Source organism: Myripristis murdjan, chromosome 19 (genome assembly GCF_902150065.1).
Source record: "Myripristis murdjan chromosome 19, fMyrMur1.1, whole genome shotgun sequence".
Lineage (NCBI taxonomy): Eukaryota > Metazoa > Chordata > Actinopteri > Holocentriformes > Holocentridae > Myripristis > Myripristis murdjan.
Window position 1 is genome coordinate 20,218,088 of NC_043998.1, and position 27,239 is coordinate 20,245,326.

At 41.0% G+C, this 27,239-nt stretch overlaps 1 protein-coding gene across 1 annotated transcript in view; it reads left to right on the plus strand.

Moving 5' to 3' along the window:
• The first annotated feature begins 1,753 nt into the window (after positions 1-1,753).
• Positions 1,754-27,239, plus strand: part of fasn (fatty acid synthase) — a 43,808-nt gene continuing 18,322 nt past the window's right edge. Inside the window, 24 exon segments of the mRNA XM_030077122.1 lie at positions 1,754-2,186; positions 8,784-8,911; positions 12,745-12,897; positions 13,098-13,271; positions 13,867-14,067; positions 14,405-14,527; positions 16,225-16,340; positions 16,529-16,663; positions 17,226-17,700; positions 18,470-18,657; positions 18,972-19,161; positions 19,772-19,866; positions 20,464-20,598; positions 21,357-21,560; positions 22,237-22,352; positions 22,549-22,724; positions 22,927-23,118; positions 23,263-23,343; positions 23,660-23,845; positions 24,024-24,203; positions 25,434-25,637; positions 25,773-26,029; positions 26,031-26,090; positions 26,420-26,824. Coding sequence (XP_029932982.1) covers positions 8,785-8,911; positions 12,745-12,897; positions 13,098-13,271; positions 13,867-14,067; positions 14,405-14,527; positions 16,225-16,340; positions 16,529-16,663; positions 17,226-17,700; positions 18,470-18,657; positions 18,972-19,161; positions 19,772-19,866; positions 20,464-20,598; positions 21,357-21,560; positions 22,237-22,352; positions 22,549-22,724; positions 22,927-23,118; positions 23,263-23,343; positions 23,660-23,845; positions 24,024-24,203; positions 25,434-25,637; positions 25,773-26,029; positions 26,031-26,090; positions 26,420-26,824 — 4,173 coding nt within the window. The 5' untranslated portion in view covers positions 1,754-2,186; position 8,784.

Here is a 27,239-nt window from a genome sequence, read left to right on the forward strand (position 1 = left end):
AATATGGATACTTTTATCTGACAAATAAGTCATACATGTTTTATTTCAGAATCACAGTCAACTTTCTTGGCCAGGTGTACTTGTGCATACAAGCATTTTGACTCTTTTACTCCTGGTACTTACATACTGAATACTTCTGATACTTACATATCACACATACCAAAACACACAACACACACATAAAAAGAATATAATTAAGATAAGGACAATAAATGGAATACTGGAGAGAAGTATGTATGTACAACAAGGTATGTCAAAATACATAAGTGTTATAGCTGAATCATTTATTACCAGTGTACAGCAGATGTATTTGCAATTGCACATGCATTTATTCGTTTATGTGTAACAGTAAAGAAACTATACATATACACATATAAACATCTCAAATCAGCTGTGATGATAAAATCAGAGGAGGAAGGAATGCAAAATGTTGCTCCAACATGTAGACTCTTAAATAAGATTCATAAAATTCACGCTCATAAATTTAACAAATGTTACCTCACGTTGATCAGATTTGTGTCCGTGATGAAAAGCAGGCGCTGAACAAACCAGGTGAATGCAGGCTGATCAGGCCGGCAGGCAGGTGTCAGAGGAGCACATGTCGCTGTCTATCAGCTGTTGACAAATATTTGAGAAAGATTCTCCTCAGAGCTGAACAGAGTTTCGAAAGCTTGACGAGAACATTGCTCCGGTACAGAGATGTTTCCCAATAACCCCGCTTCAATTGTGTCTGGATGAACCTTGGTGGCGTGGTGATGCTCAACTTGAACTTGGCCGTTTGCATCAGTGTCAAGCCCGACAGACCGTGAACTTCAATTTCCGGTTTTACTTTTCAAAATAAAACCTGAATACGATAGGGCAACATCAGGACCAGTCAAAGAGTCAGAATCTGATTAAAACCTGGCAGCTTGACCGTTTGATATTTCTTCCCACAAACTCTCAATTTATCATAAAGTTTTCTGTCAGGCTAAAAACATGTGTAAATTGTTAAAAGCAGGAGTAGACTGAGATTGAATGAGTTTCCCTCAATATATCTATGAACCCAAAGTCTCAAAATAAAATAGTGAAACATGGCATATGACTTTAAATTCATTTTTCCCCCCAAATTGTTTTGTGTTCTGTTCCCATTGACCTATCATAAAAACTACAATCTTAGACTGATCTGTAGATTCATTCTGCCTTGTGAGTATCCCCTTGATGTTAACTAGAATGCATTTATAAGCAATTACTAGTCATCAGCTATTCTGCTTTTCTTTTCTTTTCTTTTCTTTTTTGTTTTGCTTTTTGTTGTTTGTAAGTCAAATGCAAACAGGCAGCTCTTAAATGAATCTTAAATTATTCATTTGATTAGTATTTGAGCTAAAAATTATATCCATAAAATGATTTGGCTTAAAAAAATTTACCCTCCTTTTTACATTTTTAAAGATTCTGATTTTAAAACACATTTGACTGCTAATTTAAAACTCCGAAATCACAAATTGGCAAATCACAAATTTCCTACTAATTAGCAGACCCTTAAGTTTTTTGTTTTGCTTTGTTTTGTTTGTTTGTTTGTTTGTTTGTTTCTGTCCTTTCCTTTCTTTTTTTAAAAAAAATATTGTAATTCATTTTTTTTGGGTCTCGTGAAGGCATTTATTATGAAGGCAACATCGCCTGACCTCCTGTGTTATTTTGCAGAGCTTGACAGGGTTGTCGCTTGCTGACAGTGTCTGGTCGTCACGGCGGGGCGGGGCACGAAAAGCAACGGTGTGGACCGAGAGGAGGATCACACTGAACTCCAGTAACCCGTTTCATTTTTTTTTTCTTTGACTACAGGGGCGTTCATCGAATTACCCCATCACTGGCTGGATCCGAGAGCCCTGCCTCTTTTCTCATTGGACTAAGCAGCCAAGCCAAGCTGTCAGCCCATGTGGCGTGGCCAGGCAGAATGTGAGACATTTAAATTCATCAGAGAGAAGAGATTCAAAGAAGCAGTGAGGCTAACGTTAACGCTGTAGACCAGGAACGGGAAGAGACAGCCATTCCTCCCCTGCACTTACAACAGTCACAGTCAGAAGAACATCACGGGAGAGCACCAGGAGGGACTTACCGAAAGAATACATGCCAGCTGACTGCTAACATTACACCAACTTTTCATCAATTAGTGATTTTTCCAAGGACCTGAACACATCTTCTTAACTACACAGGTAAGTTCGCTTACTGGGCATAGGAGGCTAGCTAACATTATCCGGCTTTCCTGTCCCACATGGAGATAGAATGAGATGCCAAGCATAATACAGACATTGGATGCAAAGCGTGCTCATCGACAGAAGAAGGCACCGAGTAAAGTTTTAGTTGATGCTTTCTTTATTATATCGGGTCCCACTTCATTTTTCTAAATTCAGCACACATTTAATCCATCGGATAGGACTGAGCCGTTTCAAATTTAAACTTTAACGGTCTGCTCGCGCTGACTGTTCGCTAGCTAACGTCCAGCACTCCGCCGGGTTTTGCTGACGGATGGAGGTTGTGGCAAGAACGACCTCCTCTGAAAGTCGTAATTTTATATAAGTGTATATTAATGCCGAATTGAGCAATGGTTCCTAATGATTGCTGAAATGCCTTGTTCTGTACTTAAAGCCATATGAACCATTGCCAAGAAGCAAGGACAGAATGGCTTGAATGCAGTTTGGTTTGACTCTGTCTCCACATAACTAATAAAAAACGGCATCGTCATGAGGGATGTCGTTTGACAGTTGTGCCGTTGTGTCATTGCAGTGTAACATCGTGTTGTCCGGTCCCAGTTGGTAACGTTCTCTAGCAATAGTGCCCGGTGTTAAATATTGTGATGCTTCATGGAGTTAACACGGGTGGCTTTGTGTTTGGCTAGCTGCGCAAAGCTCGTCCAAGTGCGCCTCAAGAACTTGTTTCGTCATGTTCACTGTGCACATTTTATATTATTACATATTTCATTCGCCTTGTCGTGCTTTTCTGTTAATTAACCTGTATATCTGGATGTTTTGACGTGCACTCACTCACACTAGGTAAAGCCGCCTGGGTAAAACAAATGTGAACCCCTGTGGTCCAGAAGTGGCTGCTGGCAGGGGCCTGGCACAAGGCCCTGGACTGTACTGTAGCTGTGCTGTTGTTGCTTGGAGCCGCATTGGTTCTGCATGTTGATGCAGTCGAAGTACAGAACGTCACTACTGTGAAAGTGCTGTTCTGATGCTCTGCCAAGATCAGCTTCTTTTCTTCCAGGCATTCATCATCACAAGGATGAGTTAATAGTGGTGTCACACCGATGGTGCATGGCTCACGTGAAGGCTTACTCAGCAGGAAGATCACCTGAAGGCCCTGGTCACTGAGGCTGTCCGTCCTCCTGTCACCCTGCTTGGCCTGTATAACTGTATATCAGACATACACAGGCTGTGGGGGGGACACAGATATCACACCACAACAAAGCAAAACCAGAGCTCTTTTGAGATGGAGACACTTGACAAATGTCCTTATGTAATATAAGTCACATCCAGGAAAATTCAATTGACCAGAAATTAAATCTGGACTAAGTAATGACTTGTTTTTTGAGCTGGAACTGAGAGACAGTGTAAACAATGAGTGAAGTTGGTGAGGAGCATCCTTGCATTGATTATGTGTGTGAGAGATGGCCAGACCCACTTTGAAGTGTGGTTGAGGAATTTGCCATGCCATGTTGAGGGGCGGGAGAGGAAAGCAGCCCCCTGCACATGTGACCTGCATCGACGAATCACATGCCTTCACTCTGTCTTTTCTAACCAGCCAAGACAGTGTGTGTGTGTCTGTGTTCGCGCGCTTGTGTGTGTGCATGGCAGGTAGCTATCAAGGGGTTCTTTCAGATGTTTGTCAAAAGAAACTGGCTGGTAGTCCAACCACTTTTTCCACGCTCTTTGCCAGCTTGCCTGTTAGTGTGGTTTTGAACTACATTTGGCATCCTTGGGTAATTAAAGCAGTGGTTCTCAACTGGTCTTAACTCACAGTTCATATATAGGATAAGCCATTCGGTTTGATTGTGCAAAGTGAAAAGTGCTGGAATCGACAATGCTTTCATGCACTGGTAACCCTCTAAAATGTCCATGAAATTCCCTTTATTTATTTCAAAAAAATATTTAAAATTCACCAATTGGCCGATTTTAAAGATGCAGTTTTTTTCTCAGAAACCACAGACTCTTTTCTAAACAATGACTATCTTAACAGAAAACCATACTTTTCACAGGTTAAAATAGCGATTTGCAAACATTTTTAAAGAATTTTGTATTTTTTATAGTATTTTCGTAGTTTTTTATTTTTTTATTTTATATTGATATACAATTTCATAGTGATATATGGTTATTATAGTTCTATATTATGTTTTTTTCTACTTTTTGAATATTTTTTAAAGCAAAATTTTCAATTGTATTACTTTAGTTAGCCTATACCTTTTTCACAGTTTTGCATTTTAAAAAGGTCTTAAAAAAATGTCTTCTAAAATATTTTTGAATGTTTTTCTTAGATAAGGTTATGTGCTGTGAAATGAGTTGCACCTGGATATTTGCATTGCAAAATAGTCTTTTTTCTTTTAAAGTGCACCCATACCACTGTGGTCCACTTGAAACTGAGCCATGGTCCTGCGGGGATTCTGAGTAAGGAGACAACAAAGTGGTGAAAAGGAAAAGCAGCAGCTCCCAGTAGATAAAGCAGGAGACAGGGGCTTGCATGTACACTAATTCTAAGATTACATCCATTTCTATTGTCAACATGATTTATTTCTATGTTTGAACCTCACCACCATGATAAACACATCTTGTGGTGCAGGGTGTTCCTGTTGAACCTAGTGAATTAGGAACCAGTTTTCTCTCTTTCACTTGAGAGCATTGCGTCATTGCAGGCTGTAATAACGACGGCATTTGGTATTTGTCGTCTCCGTGTTTCCATCTCCGGCTGCTTTTGTACAAGCTGGCCGACAAGTCACATCTTGTCTGCTTGGTGGTTGGGGACGTCGTATCCTGCATAGGCCAGGCAAGTGTTAACTGCAGAAGACAATGCAGAAATAATTAGCATTGAATTTGATTTACAGTGACGTCCCTCAGTTCAGCCTAAGATTGTGTGAGTCTGAAAGACCAATCTGTGGGTTGGGCAAGACAGAAAAGCCAAAGTGATTGTGTGTGAGTGTGAGTGTTTGCCATGCCCAGCTGGCAGCAGGCAGCTAGTGTGTTATGTGAGTGTGTTATCCCTGCAGTCATGTGCAGGCTGTTAGCGTGTGATCTGGGTCAGGTAGGGTTAGATACTGTGTTGAAGGTGGCACAACATGTCTAATCCCTGGCCACTGCATGCTGAAGGCCAAATCCCGTTACAGACTTTACATGGCATCAAACTCCATAGTTGTCATGACAGCCTGCCATGAAACAGCTCGGACATTCAAGCTTCACTCATCACTTTTCTACAAAATGCGCTTTGTTAACAAGAGCATATTTATGTACCTCTAACATGCTTTAAATCGGAAACAATCAGTCACTTTGATTAGTTGATTAACAGAAAAATTAATAAATTCAAAGCAAATCTATGTAGTAAACATTTGTTGATTATAGCATTGCAAATGCTAAGAATGACTTGCTTTTCACAGTTTCATAGTTAATAATGATCATAAAAAAGTTGTCTATATGCAAGTGTGCAGAAACAAAAAACAGACAAATCTATAATGGAGGTCATCCTGCACACAGCTGGAACTCCAAAAACTTTCTGATTTCAGTCACAAAAGAACTGCCACATTTCAGTCTGAGACCTCCATCAGTCAGACATGATATAAGAGTGACACAATGAGATGGTAAATTAGACAATCAGGTGAGCGGAAACTGACAGCACACTGTTAACCATGCAAATGATTGACTGTGTCAACATCAACTAGCAGTCATTAGTGTGAACACTGTGTACATGACAGATTATTTGACAGTACAAATATTTGCTAGTCACAGCCCTGAAGATGACTGAAGGTCTGCAGGACATTCTCTTGTCATGTTGACATATGTGGGCCTGTGTGTGGACATACTCTGGTCGACACGACAACTCAGAATCAATCCATGGAAGAAACATCATGCTTACACTGCAAGTACAGATAATCTGAGTGCCTTAGAGCACCTTGCTGCATAAATCTGCATACTAATGGGGAAAAACAACAGGACATTGTATCACTCAAGAGTTTCTTGTTTCCTTCCTAGATTTATAGTTGATTTCTGGAGATGCCATTTGGAAATCCAGATTAAGATTATCACAGTGGCGCATAACATGAAATACATGTATATTCATTCATTCTAGTGTCCAATATTCACTCTCCATATTAGTATCACTGTGATGGTGGTATTACGTAGCCTACTGGCAATAGTATTGACATATGGCGAAGCTGACCACATGAGCTTGTAGTTGCACATGTGGCGTCTGTAATTTGGGTCTTAAGCCATGTTCACGCCACACTGGATTTTCTGTAAATGCTAACTACCAATTAGGAGGGAAAAACTGTTAGCCTTCTTGTGGTGACAAATGGGTTTTTTCAAATAATTAGTTATATTGATTTTCTACACTCAAATACAATCAACTTTACTTATAAAAAGTGAGCGGTCTCTGCAGCAGTTGGTTTATATTTGATTTCAAATTCATAAATGAAAATATTTGTAGCATGATCAGTCTGTTCATCTGCTGCTTTCAGGGCAGTAGTGTTGCAGCGTCAGTTAGCAGCTCACAGAGTGCATTATGGGTTATCTCGGCAGCACTGTTGACTCATTTCGCTCACACTGCTCCTGAATGACGGGAGTGGTGTGTGCGTGTGGCGTGATGCACTGTGTGTGCATGCTTGTGGGGTGGTGTGACAAAGATGTGGGTTTATTGTAATTTGTGTGTGCATTGTCTCTGTCAGACCAAGTAGTGACTCACACAGCTTGTAAATGTGGGAGAAAGTGTAACCAAAATAAAATGTGCTGCGTTGAGATAAAAAATAATGAAGCAGAAACTTGATAAAAGGCATGTGAATAGTATTTTTGCATCAAGGTGACAATTACACTTTTGTGAGCTTTGCATCTTAAAAATAGTGATTTTATTGGATGGAGCGTCTTAAATGAGAGGCCCCACACACACCAGATTATGTCATATCCTTTAAAAAGCTTGATTGCTTAAATAATCCAATATTAGTCAGTAGAGGTCTTGTTGGTGGCTCACATTTGAAGAAAAAGGAATTCGTCACAGCTTCACTTCATTTCTCAATTTCTGTTGTTTTTTTGACAACTGGTTTTAATGCATCAAACTGAGAGAATGATTCATATTGGTCTTCATTTCTGAAGAATATTTATGAAGAAGAGCCTAGTATTTAAAAAGTTGTCATAGCAGAACAGAGCACACTGTTTCCTCTTTCACTGGTGTCTATGTTGAGGTGCCGCTAAGGCTAGCTTGTTTAATGGCAGTTAATAAGAGTGTTGAGTGGAAATGGCAACATTTGTCATATCACTGTGTTTAGTCATGACTAGCTCCGCCGCTGCTGCAAGCTCATTGGACAATGGATGTGGCTGGCCTGGCCGACATGGAATGGCACGGCCCAGAAACGAGGAACAAAGATCCACGCAGGATGCTTACACACACACACACACACACACACACACACACACACACACAGTACAACGCGACATGGATGTGCTCACTCATGTGTAAGCCCAGCAGCCTCTGACTAGACGACATTGTCTGCTGTAAGTGCTCTTCCATGCGTGTGAGAAGGGCCTCGGCTGTCAGAACCATGCATTCCCAAAACGGCCAGATTATCGATGCTAGAATATGCTTCATGAGTGTGAATTAAAAGATTAGATTGGAAATATTTGAACTTCAAATTACTGCACAGAAAGCTTTTTATGAGATTTCACATATCATATTTTGCTTTTGTGTCGAATTTCAGAGCACTGCGCTTTTCCCAATATTTCATTCTCTGCTGCATTACAGTATTGAATGTGTACAGTATGTGAATGAGTGTTGCACAGGAGCGTGACTAAGGGGTCCCAGTGACTAAGGACCCATGCACACACACAATGTACATTAAATGGGTCAGAAACCATTGTTTTGAAGCTCAGTGCGTATTGCAGGGGTAAAGGGATTTCTCTATAGGAAGAAGATAGCCCCATGGGTGGATTTCATCTAGATCGTACACGTTGCTTCTCTTCTTCCTTTCTCTCATTCTAATTAGATCACATCTTTTAAATTAATAAACAATTTCAATAAAAAATACATAAAGAACTAGGGTAAGACTGAAAGCAGAGGCAGAATATCAAGTTTCTCATGCTGCAGACCCTGCACAAAAATCCTAGAATTTTTACCACCATATGCATCATTCTTCTCATTTATTATTTTCCTTTTTTTTTTTTTTTTTTTTTTTTTTTTTTAACTTTTGTGTGTTACATCTCTTAAATCTAACGTACATCCCCCCCCTCCTCTTGTTGTGTGCCAACAATGGATTAACTCTTTGAAACCTGAGCAAATTCACTTGATTTCTTTCAAAAATGTCAGGAAAAAAAGGTGATGAGCAAATTAGGAAAAAATTACTGGATCATTAGGGGAAAAAAGCAAGGAAATTAACCAAAATGAAATTTGCAAAACCTTTTTGTAAATTAGAAGAAACGTATGTCTTTAATTATTAGGATTATATAAACATCAGATTGGTGATGCTGGATCAAGGCTGAAATTCCTATGTTAAAATGCATTTAGAATATTTTAAAGTCATGATTTATTCTTTATTTTAACCTCCATTCTCCTTCTTTTCACAGTATGGACGACATAGTCATAGCAGGGATATCGGGCCGCTTGCCCGAGTCTGATAACCTGGAGGAATTCTGGGAAAACCTCTTCAATGGCGTGGACATGGTGACAGAGGATGACCGGCGATGGAAACCAGGTGAGAGCACGCATACAGCTGGGTTAAAATAATCACTCTGGCTCCAAATTGTAAGTTGAAAGATGCTGTTAGGGGTAGGGATCAACCAGTTGAGATTTTTCAGGGCTGACAGCGATACCAATTTTTAGTAATCCAGGACTTTGATAACCAATATTTAGGTCTGATATTCATTTGTAATGAATTTGAAAATTGCATTGTCAATTCACCAACGCAAACCTTGTGTGTTTGATTAGCATTATTATATTAGTAAAAAAATGCAAAAAGTAAAGAAATTGCCAAAAAAAAAAAAAAAAAACTAAACTAAAAATTTGAAAAAAGTAAGAAAACTATATTTATAATGATTAAATTGATATATTTAAAGGTCAGATCAGTGATGCTGGATCAGATTTCTTGTGTTTATATGGTTGTAAAAGGCATCAGGCCCCTTTCCCAAGCATTTAAATAAAACTAAATCAATCCAGCAGAGCTAAACTGAAAGCATTCTGTCCTTAAGGTAGATAAGTAAGGGCAACATGCTACAGTTTAAAGGCCCCATGCTGTACACTTTTCCAGGGTTTTATTTTAACTGTTGATATCCCTAGCAAGATGTATTTGTGGTTTTGAGTAACTGTGGTCTGCTAAATATAGCTTCACAGCTCCTCTCTCTTGCCTTTCTCCCGGAGCTCTGGCAGCATGGTTCGTTTAGCCAATCACCTCTTCACTGATTGGGTGACTGTTTTCTGAGTGACATATGGTCGGACCAATCATAGTTGATAAAACAGTCGGCGCTGAAATGAGCCGAACAGACAAGCAAATCTGGACTAAAATCCTGTGGGACCCAGGAAAAATTACCATCAGCCACTGGTCTCTAACGTGTGTGTCTTTTGGAAAACTGTGCAATGAAACATGAGTTTCTTTGCATCCGTCTATGGCACAACAATGTTTCTTGGACATGTGGCTAACTTGTTACCTTGTTACCTGGGGAGCGGAGGCGGGCTGGCAAGTTTAAGTGGGCGGTGTAGCCTTATGTGTGACATCACAGAAAGGAGGAAGTGCTGTTCGCTCGTCTTACAAGGAGAGTTTCAAAGAACGGGCTGTGTGCATTTCTACATTATTCACAGGTTTAATGCATGGGACACTATTTATGTGGCCCCGAGACCTTCCCTATCACGAAAAAACAACGAAAATTTCATTTTTCATGCCATGGGGCCCTTAAGACTTTTTCAGAATTTTATTCAGAGTTTAGGTCGGGGTGGACTTTGGTATTTCCAGACTAAGGCCACTCTCATTTACCAGCTGAGTTTTATAAAGTCGTGATGACCCGTATCAGTCTCAATGATAAGATAAAACCAATTTCTCTTATCTGTCTCACCAGAATGATGTAATTGAGTCGCCTGTCTAAGCAGAGTTGTAAACATTTATGATGTCTGCGATTTTAACATACTGAGCTCCCTAGTTTAAAATAACATGACCCGATCTACTTGTCTGTATTCTGAAGAGACTGCGGATGCAGTATTGGTACAGGTAGTCTGTTAGTAACCCCATACGGTTAAGAGGTTAGCCAGCCTGTTTAAAGATAAATGCACTCCCATTGATGCACATTCAACTGGATATAAAATCCAGCTTTGAGTTAAAACCTCAGCTTAATATAGCAAATGCAAATTCCAACAAGGGTAAACATTTCCTCCGTTTATGAATACTGCAGTCAGCTAGCCAGTCGCTCACTCCACCAGATACCACATTAGTGAACACACATGCATCTTTGAATGTTTGTCTCTGTCCAAACCTGTTTGTAAGTTTGCATTATATTTTCTATATCAGACATGTAACCAGAAAACAACCAGAGAAATAATGTTTCTCTGGTTGAAACCTGCCTCACTCTAACTTAAAGGGATAGTTTGGCCATTTTGAAAAATGTGATATAATTTCACAGTAGTGGTGCTATCTTCCTCTCATTGTTAGTGAGTGCTGGATACTGTCTGCATGCTCCAAATGTAACTGTTAGCCTCCTGCCATTGAGGTGGACCTCCCCCCAGCTAACACTGCTAAAAATAACAAGAAATAATACACTGTTGTAAACAGTAAATTGTGAAAAACTATTGTCTGTGTGCAGCCGGTGGTGTGTGCATTGTAGTTTCAGAGAGCAACACTTGTAAAGTACATTTGGGCTTTGAAGGTAGCACCACTATTGTCCTTCATAACAGCCTAGTGGGGGAAGTAAAATAATACCAAATTTTTCAACTATCCCTTCAATATCTGTTTTTGTCCTCTGTCCTGCTAACCCTTCCCAATCCTTTTTCTACACAATTCCCTTGCTCACTGTTTTTTCTATCTGTGTGAACAAAGCCTCTTCTCCCTCAGTGCCTGGCAACCAGCTAGAGCTCACATTCAAGTGCTGAAAGGGTTTGACCAGGATAGGAAACACTAGTCAGACCACATGCACCAAACTATAAGGGAGAGCAGAGAGAGTAGAAAGAGAGGGGGTTTTTTGGATAAGAGGAAATACAAGGTTGGAGGCTTGAGACAGGCCTTGCATAGTGATGGAGGGAAAAGTGAATGGGAGGACCTCCTGTTGCTTTGATAACTAAGGGATAATGTGCAGTGAGTGGGTCACTGTCACAAAAGAAGCTGTGACGCAAAAGTGGGAGTCTTGAATTACCCTGTCAGGGCTTATTTTGCAGTAATGGCTGGTAGGGCTGAACAATGCAACATCCAATGAACAGTGCAATGTCTAAATTGCAGAAGCTGCATTTTTTTGCATTAGAAAATGTGTGACAGAATACCATTATAAAGGAGGTGCTACAGAGATGCTCTGGCCTACCAACTATATTCTCCAGATGGAGAAAAACATTGTTTTTTTAGTTCAGACCTCAGGAAAAATCAGCACTAGTCTGCATTACATTTCCACTAAAATGGTGAATCATATCAAAGTCACAATATCTGACAACATAATTGCAGTGTGATTATTTTGTTCAACCATATCATTCAGCCTTAATAACTGGCTATATTATCTGTTCTTGACACAGCTACTTAATAAGACATTAAGCATTCACTTTGAAATACTTTGAATTTACGACAAACCAAAAGCCCTTGCCAGTTCTACGAATTCAATCTCAATGGTTAGAACATTTTGGTGGGAGCATATGATACCCATTACTATGCTCAATTATGTGTCATAAATTGTTGCTGCAATATTTGGGTTGATACCATCTGTCATACAAATTGGCTGCAAAATGTACCCATTTTTGACCACTTGAGAATTGATAAAAATTGCTCCAAAATACCACATTTGGACACCAAGACCTCGAGAAGCATCATAGAAAAATGCATGCTTTGATTTGGTGTCAAAAACTTGTGGTTGTAAAGTTTCATGAAGCTGTGAGAACCCATATTCGTTCAGATATCTTGAGGTCAGAGGTCAAGGCACACCTTTGAAATTAGCCATGCTAGTTTCACCAAAATTTAGCCTAACTTTGGAGCAATATTCAGCTGCCATGCCAACAACATGACATACCCAACATCAGTGGATTCCTTAGGTCGTCTAGTTTCATATGATACCAGTATCTTCACTCTAGCTTTAAGACTGAGCCCTCTACAGCCTTTGAAAGACAGTATGTTGTCTGGGCCCACCGGCAGACAGTCAAATGTTAAGGGGTTAAAGGTGCAGCATGAAATACTTTGACAATATTTCAAACTGAAAACATATTGAATTTCTTTATTTTTTCTGTGCCCGAAGAGCTTAACAGTTCTGTACACTGCACCAAATATTTAAATCCTTTCAGTGCTTGCAACTGACATACATTCATAACCAGTCAATTTGTAATGAAACGCTCTCTTTTTCTGCCTGTTTCCAGGTCTGTATGGTTTGCCCAAGAGGAATGGCAAGCTGAAGGACATCAGTCGCTTTGATGCAGCCTTCTTCGGCGTTCACCCCAAACAGGCCCACACCATGGACCCCCAGCTCCGCCTCATGCTGGAGATCTCCTATGAGGCTATTGTAGATGGAGGTAGGGAGTGTTTTCTTTCTGTGATGTTTGTGATATCTTTTTAAAATGAACAGTATATCCCTGTGTGTTTCTGACTGCTGGAGGGTGTGACTATTTTGAAGTGAGGAAATTGTTTTTTTGCTGTCAGGTCTCCATCTCAATGAGACTAGCTGACTAAATATTGGATAAATGGGGAAGTAAATTAAAATGTTGTGGTACAGGGATCAACCCAGCGGCACTGCGGGGCAGTAAGACGGGTGTCTACATTGGGGTGAGCGGCTCAGAAGCCGGCGAGGCCTTCAGCAGAGACCCAGAGGAGCTGCTGGGCTACAGCATGACGGGATGCCAGCGCGCCATGTTTGCCAACAGACTCTCCTACTTCTTCGACTTCAACGGTAGGCTCCCAAAGCTGGCTTAATGGTCCCCGGGGTCATTTTTATTGTAAACACACCTTGTTGGGTACCTTTTTAAAGACTCATAAATGGACAAAACACAACCTCACTGCTAGCTGTAGCAATAAGAAACTTACCACTCTGACACAGCCTCTTGCTATCTTTCAATACAGTCACACAGGGAACTTGTTTTCAGTCTCAAAAGCCATTGTAAAGGTCCTCTTGCAGACGGGCAACTCACAGCTAAGGATGGGATTTGATAAGATTTTAGTGATTCCGATTCCATGATCGAATCTGCTTATCGGTTCGATTCTTTAACGATTCTCTTATCGAATCTCACTGGGCAACATGATGTCCATCATGTAAATTTTGACAACATAGCGCTCACAGTGTGAACTCAGGAAAATTAATAGCTATGTTAATAGAGCTACTTTCTTTCATGTTCCTCATGGATGGAAATTCTGAGTTTCTGTGTGATAATGTGTAATGTAAACACCATGCCAAGACAAATATACTGAGGCTGGGTATATCATTTAAAATACAGTGAAAGGTATTCCTTTGCCTAAAGTGTTTTTTATCTTTCCTTCATCTTCTCCAGGCCCCAGCACTGCCATTGACACTGCCTGCTCCTCCAGCCTGTTGGCACTTGAAAATGCCTTCCAGGCCATTCGCCATGGGCACTGCGAAGCTGCCCTGGTGGGGGGAGTCAACCTACTGCTCAAACCAAACACCTCTGTGCAGTTCATGAAACTGGGCATGCTCAGTCCTGAGGGCACCTGCAAGTCCTTTGACTCCTCAGGTAAAAGAAAGTGAAATGTCCCATATTATTATTTTTTATAGTTTTTGTTTTCCATGGCAGAGCATAATTTGAATGATTCTGGCAACAGTTTGCAAATAACTGTAGCTCATTTAAAAGGGTATTTATTATTCAGTGAATCTGAGGATGAAGTTTATGAACAGTCCATAATTCTCTGTTAAAACAATAAGTGAAAAGAAAACAGCTCTCAATTTCATCATGCAAACAAAACCATCATGATAAACCATCTGTTTGTTATGTTTATAGATTGTGGCAGCATTGCACATTCTGTTTCTAAAAGGTATTCAGCAAATAAAGTTTTTGTTCCTCTGTCTCCCAGGAAATGGGTACTGCCGTTCTGAGGCTGCAGTGGCAGTGCTGCTGACTAAGCGCTCTATGGCTAAGAGGGTCTACGCCACAGTGGTCAACGCTGGCAACAACACAGACGGATACAAAGAACAGGGTGAGAGGGGACACCAGTCCTACTAGTCCTTGAATGAGAGACAAAACCTGGCTGATGAGACTTCCTAGCACAGTTGGTCTGTTCATTTAATTTCTTTGAATGTACTCAAAATACATTTGAATGCATTCATGGAAATTAAAGCTATTCAAAATAAGATGAAATTTTTTTATCTAGATGGGGGGATTGGGTCGTTGCTGCAGCAAAATCAGGAAACATTAAAGAGAATAGAGCTGCAATTAACAATTATTTTCATCGCAGAACAATATGAAATGGAGAAAAGCAGGTAATTCTTAGCATAAGAAATATACATGATATATACAAATATGATAATTTGTCATACATGAAATAAATGAAAATGCATAAAAATGTGCAGTGTAAAAAATGTATAACTGCATATTAATACATATGTATAATACCCTAGTAAGACTGGAGCAGACACCACTCCAGCACTTTGAAATACAGATTAATATGTGTTACGTAGAGGACTGTAATAGAGAGTGGTGACCTAAATTATTTCCTCACATGAGCACACTGTGGCACAAGGACAAGCACCCTTGCCGACCTTTCCTCTAGTCACCCTTCACACACATGATAGTTTATAAACAGACATGGCTGGTGAGAGAAACATGTCTGAAGTGGGATATGGAGCCCCTTCCCCCTTTGGATTTTCATGTCAGGTATAAATGTAATCTGCCTAATCATTCTTAATAAAAAATCAGAATATGAGACAGATTCATGTTTAGAGTGCAGGGTCCTGCAACTCCCACCCTCACTGGACAGAGCTTGTTTACTATAGGCGTGTGCCAGACTCACACAAGGACTACAGTGCTTCTCAAGTGTCGGTTTAGAATGTGCCATATTTATCTTTGCACCTCACTCTCCTCCTTATTGGAAGCCATAAATATATCAAGCTGTCTGGCGAGATCAGCATCACTCAGACTAGCTTGTTAAAACTCACATTGACACATTCACTGACACAGTACATGGCTGTATGTTAGTAACAAGTGAAGCTAATGACCTTGCCCATATGAAACAGTGGCAGGTGTAAGGGAATGAGGAGTTACATAACAGACCATGACTGAAAATATCAGGATCTACCGCAGGCCTTGTACCAAAATCTAAACATCTTCCATAGGTTGCTGCTCTTGTGTGCTTGTTAGTGTTGTTTTTTTGTTTTTTGTTTTTTGTTTTTTTCATTTTTGATCAGGACTATATGAATACATCGTACAAAATCAGATTTTGTGGCATGCAACCCACAGCCAGCATGCCAGCACTTAAATGCAGCATGCTGTGCAGTGTGGCGACTTTATTGGTATGTGGGGACATGCCTCAACTCACTTGAAACTCAAAGGTTCATATTATAGATAGATAGATAGATAGATAGATAGATAGATAGATAGATTTTATTGTCATTGCACAATCATATACGTATAATAATGCAACAAAATTAGGGCTCAGTCCTTTCGGTGCAGGGGAGAATAGAAAGCATCGTGCATTATAGCTGACATGTGCTTACAACGAGCAGGACAAGTGTCTTTATCATTGTAATGAGCCAAAATGTGGGTAAACTAGCACTTAGTCAAATGTTGCTGCAAATGTTGTAGCAGTTACCCAGATGTCTCTACAGTGCACAGTGCTTATGCACGGTATCATGTATCTGTTTGGTTTGACTCATTCATTCCTCTCCCTTCCCTCAGGTGTAACGTTTCCATCAGGTGAGATGCAGCAGAGGCTGGTTCGTTCTCTCTACCAGGAGGCCAACATCACTCCTGAGCAGGTGGAGTACATTGAAGCCCATGGCACTGGAACCAAGGTGAGTGTACACATAGGTGTGATTTTTTTTTTTTCTTTTCTAAGATTTAAAGCTTAATTTACCCTTATTAGACCAAACCAAAGGTCAGTGCTAGTTGTGCATCAAGCATAAATTTAGGTAGCCCTTTTTCTTCCCAAAAAAAAAAGCCATTTTACCCCTGTGGCATTTCTGCTGTTTTCTCCTTCCAGGTTGGCGACCCACAAGAAGTAAATGGCATTGTCAGCGTGTTCTGTCAATCAAAGCGAGATCCTCTGCTCATTGGCTCCACCAAGTCCAATATGGGCCACCCAGAGCCCGCCTCCGGCCTGGCTGCCCTTGCAAAGGTGAGACGAGGAAATGTCCTGTTGCCACCTGCGGAAAAATGGTGGCTGATAGAATTCCTCCTGACCCTGCCACTGTTAACTTCATCATGGCGTGCTGCTTAAAATTAGCCTCACTGATCAAAGTCACAACAAATGATCATTTTGATTAATCTCATAAATAAATTGATAATTAAATAAATTATTTAAATCAATCTGGTAATTGAATAAATATATAATAAATCTCATTCAAGCAATTAATCAATTAATCATCACCACTGGTTAGTTATCTTATGCTATGAATAGCAAAGGTAACAGTTGTTGCTAATTTGACGGCTTGCTTGAGGACCCTGCTGCTCACTGAACAAAGAAAAAACAGCGAAATGAAACAACCATTTTAAAAATACAAAACTGAAAAGGAAGTAGGCCAAGTATCTTCTACAACAAATCAACAATTGGAAAAATGCTATTCATTAATTCAACATTGCCAGCTGTGATCCGCAAAGACACATCTACATATGTACTGCTCAGTCACCCTTTTATTTGATGGATTAGTTTTTCATCTATCCCTCTCCAAATTCTCTAGGTTGTGCTGTCTCTAGAGCGAGGAGTCTGGGCTCCCAACCTGCACTTCAACAGCCCTAACACTGACATCCCCGCCCTGACCGATGGCCGCGTCCGCGTTGTCAACAAGCCCATCCCTGTCCGCGGCGGTATCGTTGGCATCAACTCCTTCGGATTTGGAGGCTCAAATGTTCATGTTATCCTTCGCCCTCCTGGCGGCAGTGCCCAGAAGCCTGCTGACACAAAGACGTCACCCAGGACGATCCCGAGGGTGCTCCAGGCCTGTGGCCGCACAGAGGAATCAGTGAGCACCTTGCTCAATAAGGGGAAGGAGCACTCCGGTGACGGCAACTTCCTGTCTCTGCTGAATGACGTGTCGGCAGTTCCCACCGCCAGCATGCCGTACCGAGGCTACACTCTGATTGGCTCTCAGAATGACATCACAGAGGTGGAGCAGGCACAGGCCAGTCCAAGGCCTCTTTGGTACATCTGCTCAGGTGAGAGTCCAGAGGCATGGAGTTAGACAGGAAGGTTGAATGCTTGAACAGAGGAATTGCTGTCTGAGAAGCTTTTTCTTTGTCGTTTTTTTGACAAGTTGGTGTCTCAGGGATTCTGTGTCAACACAAAAAAAGCTTCATTCCAAAAATATTGACATCACCCTCAACTCTGAAACCCAGGAGTCTGTGAAAAGAATTTTATTTTGAGAAGTTTTGATTCAGCCTCTTAACAAAAATCATTTTATTTCTTTTGTAGTTTTTGATATATTTTTTTTGGCAATTTGAATTGAAATACACTTTAAAATATAAATTTTGGGGGTAATTTTGTGATCTTGTGATCTTTAATTTAAAATATGTAATTATATACTTTTAAATCTCTTTTACTGGTAATGTTTTACTATTTCTGGCAATTATTTTTCTGAATTTTTGATATATATATATATATTTTTTTTTTTAAAACATTTTTTTAAACTTTTTTTGGTAATTTTCTGATCATTTTCTGGCTGTTTTCTTGTAGCTTTTTACAAGTTTCTGAAAGAACTCAAGTGAATTTTTTTTTCTGGTTTCAAAGGGTTAAGGAGCTCATATAATTGAACCCCACTACCTATATTATCTTGCTGCAGTAATGGTATTCCTTGCCTTTTTGTATGACCTTTGTAACTGCCACTGTATTTTGAAAGCTGCTCAGATATTCAGGTTTCTTTCAGGCCTCTTGTGAATCAAAGTCACAAGTGTATTGAAGTGACTCGATGCATGTGTTTCTCACCAGGTATGGGCACACAGTGGGCCGGCATGGGCCGGAGCCTGATGCAGCTGCCTGAGTTCAGAGATTCCATCCTGCGTTCAGACGTGGCTTTGAAGGACACTGGCCTGGTTGTGTCCCGCCTCCTCATGGAGGCTGATGAGGCCACCTTCGATGACACTGTCCACGCCTTTGTTGGGCTTGCTGCCATACAGGTAAAGTGGAGATACCATATTGGATACAGAAACCTCATTCATCACATCATCCATCAACCAATGGTAGATTTAGTCTCTTTATTTTGATGCGGATTTCAAAGCATTGAACAATACTAGACCCATTTTAATACATGAATAGCTCACATGAAATCATCATAAGATAGGTTTGTTTAGTTTTAGCCCTGAGTTTTTATTCAAAGTCCTCCCCCCAGTGCTCACATTAAATCAGGGGGGTTTCATGTTCAGGACTGAACCAAGTTGATTTTCATTAGGAAAGAAACTTACACTGTCTTCTCCATCTTTTCCCATGCCAGATAGCCCAGATTGACCTGCTAACTAAGCTGGGCCTGAAGCCTGATGGCATCGTCGGCCATTCAGTAGGAGAGTTGGCCTGTGGCTACGCCGATGGCTCGCTTAGCCACAGCGAGGCCATCCTGGCTGCCTACTGGAGAGGCCGCTGTATCAAAGAGGCCAAGCTTCCTCCTGGAGGCATGGCTGCAGTCGGTAAGGGCTAGGATGTGTCATAGCAGGAGGAACTAATCTGTAACAGGATCTGCTGCTGTGATGCCTGGGTGGAACAAAACCCTGCAGACTCTGGGCTGCGTGACCAATGCATGAGAACCACCAGTTTACAGGAATGATGCGTGCATGTTACATTTTAGGAAAAAAAAAATCTCACTTGAAATTCAACAGTCCATATTCCAAAAGTCTATATATTAACTAATTACATCCACAAAAACATAACTGTTTAACAACCTGTGACTGCAGATTTGAGTTGCTATTTTACCCTAGCTAGTTGCTATGTTTGCATTGGAGTAACTTTGTCCCGTGAGAAACTGGGATGGGAAAATTCCCCTATCACAGTGCCTTCAAGAAAACTACTTCTTTAATCAGTTGTGATTGTGAATTATGCATATATTATTTTTTTTCCATTTCCAGTGGCTTTAAACTTTGTAACAGTAAATGTCATCAGTTTTTCTTGGATGGATGACTATGTAATTTTGGAATGAAGCTGGATTCTGTCTCTGCAAGAAGGGCATGCATTACAACACACTTTCTCATACGCTCCTATACAATGCCCAAGCCTGTCTTCTGCCTGTTGTGTGTATGATAGGACTGACCTGGGAGGAGTGTAAGGCCCAGTGTCCTCAGGGAATTGTCCCAGCCTGCCACAACGCTGAGGACACCGTTACCATCTCTGGCCCCCAGGTAAACCACAAGTGCCTTCTGTTCTTTCAGCCTGTGCTGTTGTGGGAAGACATGTAGTTACATATTCACATTACTACAGCATTTACATCTGTTTGTTGAATAAATAGCTTTCCACTCAGGAAGGAACAGACTTATTAGTGTTCTGAGGGAAAAAAGTAATGGGTGGATATATAACAGTACTATAATAATACTGTACAGCAGTTAATAGAATCATATCATTGCAGAATCAAATAGTTAATACCCTACATAACATATTCCTACCTAAAACTGACCTCTGGCCTGGACCAAATATGCAATACTTACCTTTATACTTACTTGCAATGCTTATTTGAATAACAAAAACATTATTTGCCCAAGAAAATCTTATATTGTGTTAAATTTTGTCATAAATGGTCTTACAAAGCATTACATTTAATTCTCTTATACCTGCAGACACCCTGATGTGACATTAGTACAGGGCACAGGAGAGTTGATATAGTCATACAAAGCATAATGGTAGCTATAATTGCTGATGCAGACATAACTCCATTGACCTTTGCCCACATAGTTTTTGGATAAGTGTGCTGAAAAATATGTTGTCCTGTGTGTCCCTTGCAGGAAGCCGTGAGCAAATTTGTGGCTGAGCTGAAGGAGACTGGAGTGTTTGCAAAGGAGGTGCGTAGTGCCGGTGTCGCCTTCCACTCCTACTACATGGCCTCCATCGCCCCAAATCTGCTGGCTGCCCTAAAGAAGGTATGTACCTCTGAGAGCACTTTGACAGTGACGCTCCTATGCCGTGATGTTGGAGCGACACCTATTGGTAAGACTGGGAAACACAATTCCTTTGTCCTCTTGTGTCTTGGTGCAGTTACTTATTGCCAGATGAAAATATATATAACATTATTCTCACCTGGCCAAACAACAAATTGAACTTAAAAATGTAATATTCTAGATTTCAAATAAAATGCTAGGAGTGATTGCACCTGAACTTGTGGATGTAGACTAATCCTTTCACATTTTGAAGCCTCCCTTGAATATCTCTACTTATTTTCTGTAGGTATTCATTTTTTTAAAATTTGTCTGTTAGTTTTATTATTACTCCTTTGACCCTATTTACATCCCATATGTGTAAGGTGCAATACCACCGGAAATCATGGGGGCAGTTCAACATAGGTGACATTCTGCAAGATGGAAAGAGCAAACAGAGAAGAGGGTTACTTGTTCACTATGCACATCTATGTGATGTGACATTGCTGCTGCACCAGAACGAACATTTCTTAATGCATATTTAATTCATTTCCAGTCAGATAGAAACAGTTTTGTCTTTGACCTGCCCTCACGTGGATAGTGTTTAAGCCTCAATTTAGGTTTAAAAAAATTATGCAGCCAAGTATGTTAGCAATGCCGATTGCATAGTGTATGAAATAGGAGTATGTAGTGAGGTTTCTTCCTAATTCACCCATTCACTTGATTTCTCATGTTATTCGCATTTGATTTCTCCCTCTGTACAGGTGATCAAGGAGCCCCGGCAGCGTTCATCCCGCTGGGTAAGCACCAGTATCCCCCAGTCTGACTGGGATTCTCCCCTGGCACTGTACAGCTCTGCAGACTACCACGTCAACAACCTGGTCAGCCCAGTGCTGTTCCAGGAGGGCCTCAGCCTGGTACCTGACAATGCTGTGGTCGTGGAAATAGCACCTCACGCTCTGCTGCAGGTATGAATGGCATGTCTACATACTGTTTCTATCACATTTGGTCTATTTGCTGTATTGTGTATCATAGTGTATAAAGGTTTTATATTTGTAATAAATCACAACATGGATGTCTAATGGGAAATTGGCTGTGTAGAAGAAAATTTTAAATATATAAAAGCCTAAAAAAGGAGAGAAACCCAAAAGAGACTTGTGGTGTGGTTTTAGTTCCACTCAGTTCTATTTAGATCCGTTATCTTGGAAGTAAAAACTCATTTAAACTGTAGCTAACCAGCAGGCCAACTGATTAACACAGACAATTTTAATGTAAACATGCAACTGCAGCCACTGTTAATGGTGACCACTATTAATTACATTAACTAGTGTGCAGATCAGATGGTGTTCTGCTGTAAATTATAAGGAAAATCAACTTGTGCACCACCAACAGAAACTCAAACTCGGGCAACAGAAAAATTCTAGACAAAAACATCAGTCATAGTAATGAACAGTCAATACCAAAGAATAAATTAAAAAAAAAAAAAAGGATTTTGAAGATTAGCACTATAGGTCAAAATACATTTAAAGTGCTAACCAAAAGAAAGTCTTTATTTCAGTCCTTGGTCTTGAGCTTGTAATTGTATTTTCAGGGTGTGTCTAATCCAGTCACATACATTCTATCCTCTTTCCCCCATACAAACAGGCCATCCTGAAGCGCAGCCTGAAGACCACATGTTCCATTCTGCCCCTGATGAAGAGAGGCCATGCCAACAATCTCGAATTCTTCCTCTCACACATCGGCAAAATCTACATGAGCGGGTCAGTGTTTGCCTTATTCATCAAGTTATAGTAGATTATGGTACTTCAGGGAGACTGTCACAGTCCAGTTTCCACCTCTCTTGTGGTAAGCGTATGGGTTTGAAATAACAACACTTCATTGCACCTCAGTACTTTCAGAAACCATTTCAGACCACCAATATTATCCTTTTTTTTATTTTTTTTACCTATATTGCAGCATCAATCCCGATCCTAGTCGCTTGTGCCCAGCAGCGAAGTATCCGGTGCCAGCTGGTACCCCTCTGATCTCTCCCCTGGTGCAGTGGGACCATGCCCAGGCATGGGACGTCCCCAAGGTGGAAGATTTCCCTTGTGGTTCAGGAGGATCCACATCAGCAACAGTCTACAACATTGGTAAGAAATGCAAATATGGATGAAAAGGCAATCAAGCATTCAGGTCGTATTTTAGGTTGTTTGAAGAAAATGGCACTCACAATTCTGTAACCAAAGTCTGCAGAAAAGTTGTTTTAAGTCAGTTGAAGTTGTTCCAACAGTTGCAGTATTACACTCCTTGTCCAGAAATGTCTTCTAATCAAACTCTTCTCTGGCTTAACAGACATCAATCCGGAGTCTCCAGACTATTACATGATTGGTCACTGCATCGATGGCCGTGTCCTCTATCCTGCAACTGGCTATCTAGTGCTGGCTTGGCGCACCCTAATGAGAAGTCTTGGGGTTGTCATGGAAACGACCCCTGTGACGTTTGAGGATGTTACCATACACAGGGCCACCATTCTTCCCAAGACAGGTGAGGACAGTAATAACACTTAAAGACAGGGTTGATACGAAGGATAATTTGTGTAGGTCCATAATGGAGTTTGTTGGCTACCTGTTCACTTTGAATTTTGTTGTCTCTTTCTCTTTCTTCTTTCTCCATTTCTGTGTCTCACAGGCACAGTCCAGTTGGAGGTGCGGCTCATGCCTTCCACCAACAAGTTTGAGGTTTCAGAGAATGGCAACTTGGCTGTCAGTGGTAGGTGCTCTCACAGCCGCTATTGCAAAGTATTGTTCAAATTGTTGAATCTTTGTTATTGATCACCAACCCTTTCAACGCCTGCAGCTGTGTATATAATTTTGTGTTTATGGTACAGTAAACACCTGACTTATTTCCTCTTTAATGAAAGCAGAAAGGCTACATTGCCATCATTGTCTCCCCTGACACAGTCCCAAAACATATTGAACATATTGGAGGATCTTAAGAGTGTGAACAGTATATGGAGACTTGAACATTCACTCCTTTTGGTCCTCCAGCCAGTCTCTGATTTATTCAACTTCTGTGTTCACTCCAGGTAAGGTAAGCATTCTCGAGGACGCAGCTTTGGATTCATTCCGCACCCAGATCAACAAGCCAGGTCCCAAGGACAACAGTGACCCCAAAATGAAGCTTACAGCCCATGATATCTACAAGGAGCTGCGACTTCGTGGTTATGACTACGGGAAGACCTTCCAGGGCATCCTGGAGTCCAACAATGCAGGTATGGGTAGTCAACTGTACAAAGTAGTTCACTGGTTCTTGGGGGTTAACATTAGCAGCATACCATATGAACTTTGTGCATAAAATTGTAGTTTGAAAACATTTTTGGCCATAATGCCATTGGCTATACTATATCCATCCTGCTGATTTATCATTGTTGTGTGATTGGTTGTTTGTAGGCGACAGTGGGAAGCTGCAGTGGACTGGAAACTGGGTGACCTTCCTGGACACCATGCTGCAGATGATTGTGGTTGGGCTGTCTGGTCGCAGTTTGCGTTTGCCAACAAGGATACGCTCTGTATGTGTTGATCCCGCCCTCCATCAGGAGAAGGTCTCTGAGTATGCCGAGGGAAAGCAAGGTGTGTCTAACTTTTGTACACAAATGTACATGTATATTTAGGGCCCTTTTCAACATTATCTCCCCTTGTTGAGAATTTTGAAAGGAGCAGAAATGCTGACCAATCTGCAGATGTTTTAAATCCTCACAGATGTCTTAAGTTAAATATATAGTATAATTATTACAATATTACATATATTGCATATATTACATTTACTTTTATATTGAGTGGGCCATATGCCTGTACTGATTTGTAACTAAGTTACACAAAGTACCTAATAAAAAATAAATAATAATAAAAGTAATAACAAAGTTGGATTGCGCTCATTAACAGCTGACATTAACTGTCTTTGAACCTGAATTTTATCCTGCCAGAATAAAATATGCTGAATGTTTTGCCAAGAATTATATTCTTCTCAGGATGGAAAGGCCTCAAGAACAACATTTAGACTATCATTCAGTAGGACATTAAAACTTTAAATTTAATCCCAGGATGATGGTGATGACAATAAGCATATTCATCTTTAATGTACATGGAATCCAGACCAAATAGAGCATTAGGATTAGTTCAGGTTTGGCATCTAGTGTAGTAGTGTAATTGCACAATGAATATTTAAATCAATCAAAATATTATCATCATATATCATATCAGTCATATTGGGTATACCATACTGAGGTAGTATTGTTACATGGGTATCCACATGATGGCAAAATATCACTACTTGCTCTCTGGGCTGCTAATCCAGAGTATTGCTATCTTTTCATTCACTTCCATAGCGCCACAAAACAGGCCCTAAAATAACACTTTTAGCACATAGCAGATCTACTTTCCAATTTAAATACTTCAATAACAGTACCCATTTGAGGAAAATAACCATTTCCTCAAATGGGTACTGGGACTTGTTTTTTTATATTGGCATAATCCACTTTGTTCACAATCATTTATGCGCTATAAGTGTTATTTGGGAGCTGTTTTGTTGTGGAACTGAATTAAGAAACACAATTACAGTGTTGTGGATTAAGAGCCTTCAGGGGAGCTTAGAGAAACTAATGAGGATTTTTCACCACCATGTGGATTCATATAATGGCCAGGCAACTATACAACCCAACTCTCTACATGAAAGCTACCAAATTCACTTTGGTAGTCTTCAAAACTTTTGGATTTAACATGATGAAACTTTAAGACATTTTGAAGCCTTTTGAACTCAACATCTAACTTTTTGCCCCTTGTTCCCTTTGTCCACTCCTTCAGCCGTGGATGTTCATGTCAATCGTTGTCTTGACAACATTGTCGCCGGTGGAGTCCAGATCTGTGGTCTGCATGCCACTGTGGCGCCCCGCCGCCAACAGCAACAGAGCCCACCCACCTTGGAGGAGTTTGTATTTGTTCCCTACATGGAGATGGACTGTTTAACAGCCAATGAGAAGTTGGTGGAGCAGCTCAGACTCTGCAAAGGTGATAATACATAAACGTGTAGTCATACTGTGTGGTCATGTTTCACTGTTGCAGTGCAATGAGAATAGCTGGTGTCATTTAGATCATGTGCCTCTGCCTCTCAGTATAACCCTTTGTCTTGTGTTGTTTGTCCAGGTTTGATCCATAGATTGCAGCGTAAGCTAGCTCCCCAGGGTGTCAAACTCTCCATCCCCGGCCTGCAGGGGGTGTCTGATGGGCCTCTGCCCAGCCCACAGCCCTCTGAGCCCAGCCTGGTGCGCCTGCTGGCCCTGCTTTGTGACTTGGAGCTGAATGGGAACCTCCGCTCAGAGTTAGAGCAGACTGTGGAGAAGGAGAGGGCCTGTCTGCTCCAGGACGGCCTGCTGCAAGGCCTGCTGGATGGCCCAGGGCTTCAGAAACTGCCTGGATACAGCTATGGAAAACACTATGCCTGGCAAGATAAAAGTGCTGGAGGTAAGCCTGAAAAAAAAAAATGCAAATGCTTGTAGTTTTTGTGTCACACAGTACCTTTTGCAAACATAAACAAAACACTTCCTTTGAACTTCTGCTGTTATACATTTAAGAAATGCCCTCCTTTCATCAAAAAACACTACAATTACAACAGGAAACAAACTGAAACAACCAAAGCCACAAATTGAAATAAAAATGGGAAACTATATAAAAGTAGAACACATAACTACCCTGCCGAGATGGGAAAAGATGGGGAGAAATTGCTCACAACAGGTCAAAAATGCTTTACATTCATTCTGTGATTTTACTCTCTCACTTGCCCTTCCTGCCAGGCTCTTTCCAATGACGGACAGCTCTTCTCCCGCGCTGTGTCCCTCCTCAACATCCAACCCATGCTGCGTCTGGACTACACTGCCACAGCCACCACCTCCGACCTCCTGACTCCATACCAGGCCACCCTGGAGGAGCTGGGGGTCACGTCAGCCCAGTGGGACCCCCTGACAGGCCCAGCTCCTGGAGGGGTGGTAGGAGGAGCAGACCTGGTGGTGTGTAACCACGCCTGGGGCCCCCTGGGGACTGAGGCGGGGACGCTGGTGGCCAACCTGGCCTCCGGAGCCAAGGATGGTGGGTTCGTTCTCCTCCATACCCTGCTGAAAGGAGAGACTCTAGGGGAGACGGTCGCCTTCCTTTCCAGCACCTCACAAAGCAGCAGCAGCCAGCAAAATCTGCTCACACAGGTTAGTGGAGGCTGTCACTTTATTTAGCCCATGGTGAAAAATCACATGTCAGGGTCATTCATCTCTTAGATGATAGACATGATGCAGTATTTTGGATCACATATTGTAGAATCGATCAATACTACTCTAGGGGACTATGGGAAGTCCTTCAGGAGCTCATGGGTTGGCAGTTTTATGTCACCATCTTGACCAAATTCACTTTATTCCTTTTTATTTTAAACTTTTAGAGTGAATATTTTGGGCTGGTTTTACATTTTTGGGGTAGTTATTTTATTTTAAAATTTCCATGATTTTTTTTGGTGTGCAGGTTAAGAAATGCCAGCATAAAATGTTGGCTGTTGGCACCCTCAATCCAGGTATATCTGTATAAGGGTTCCAAAACCGGCCAGACCGTGTTGGAAAATTCCTTTATCCC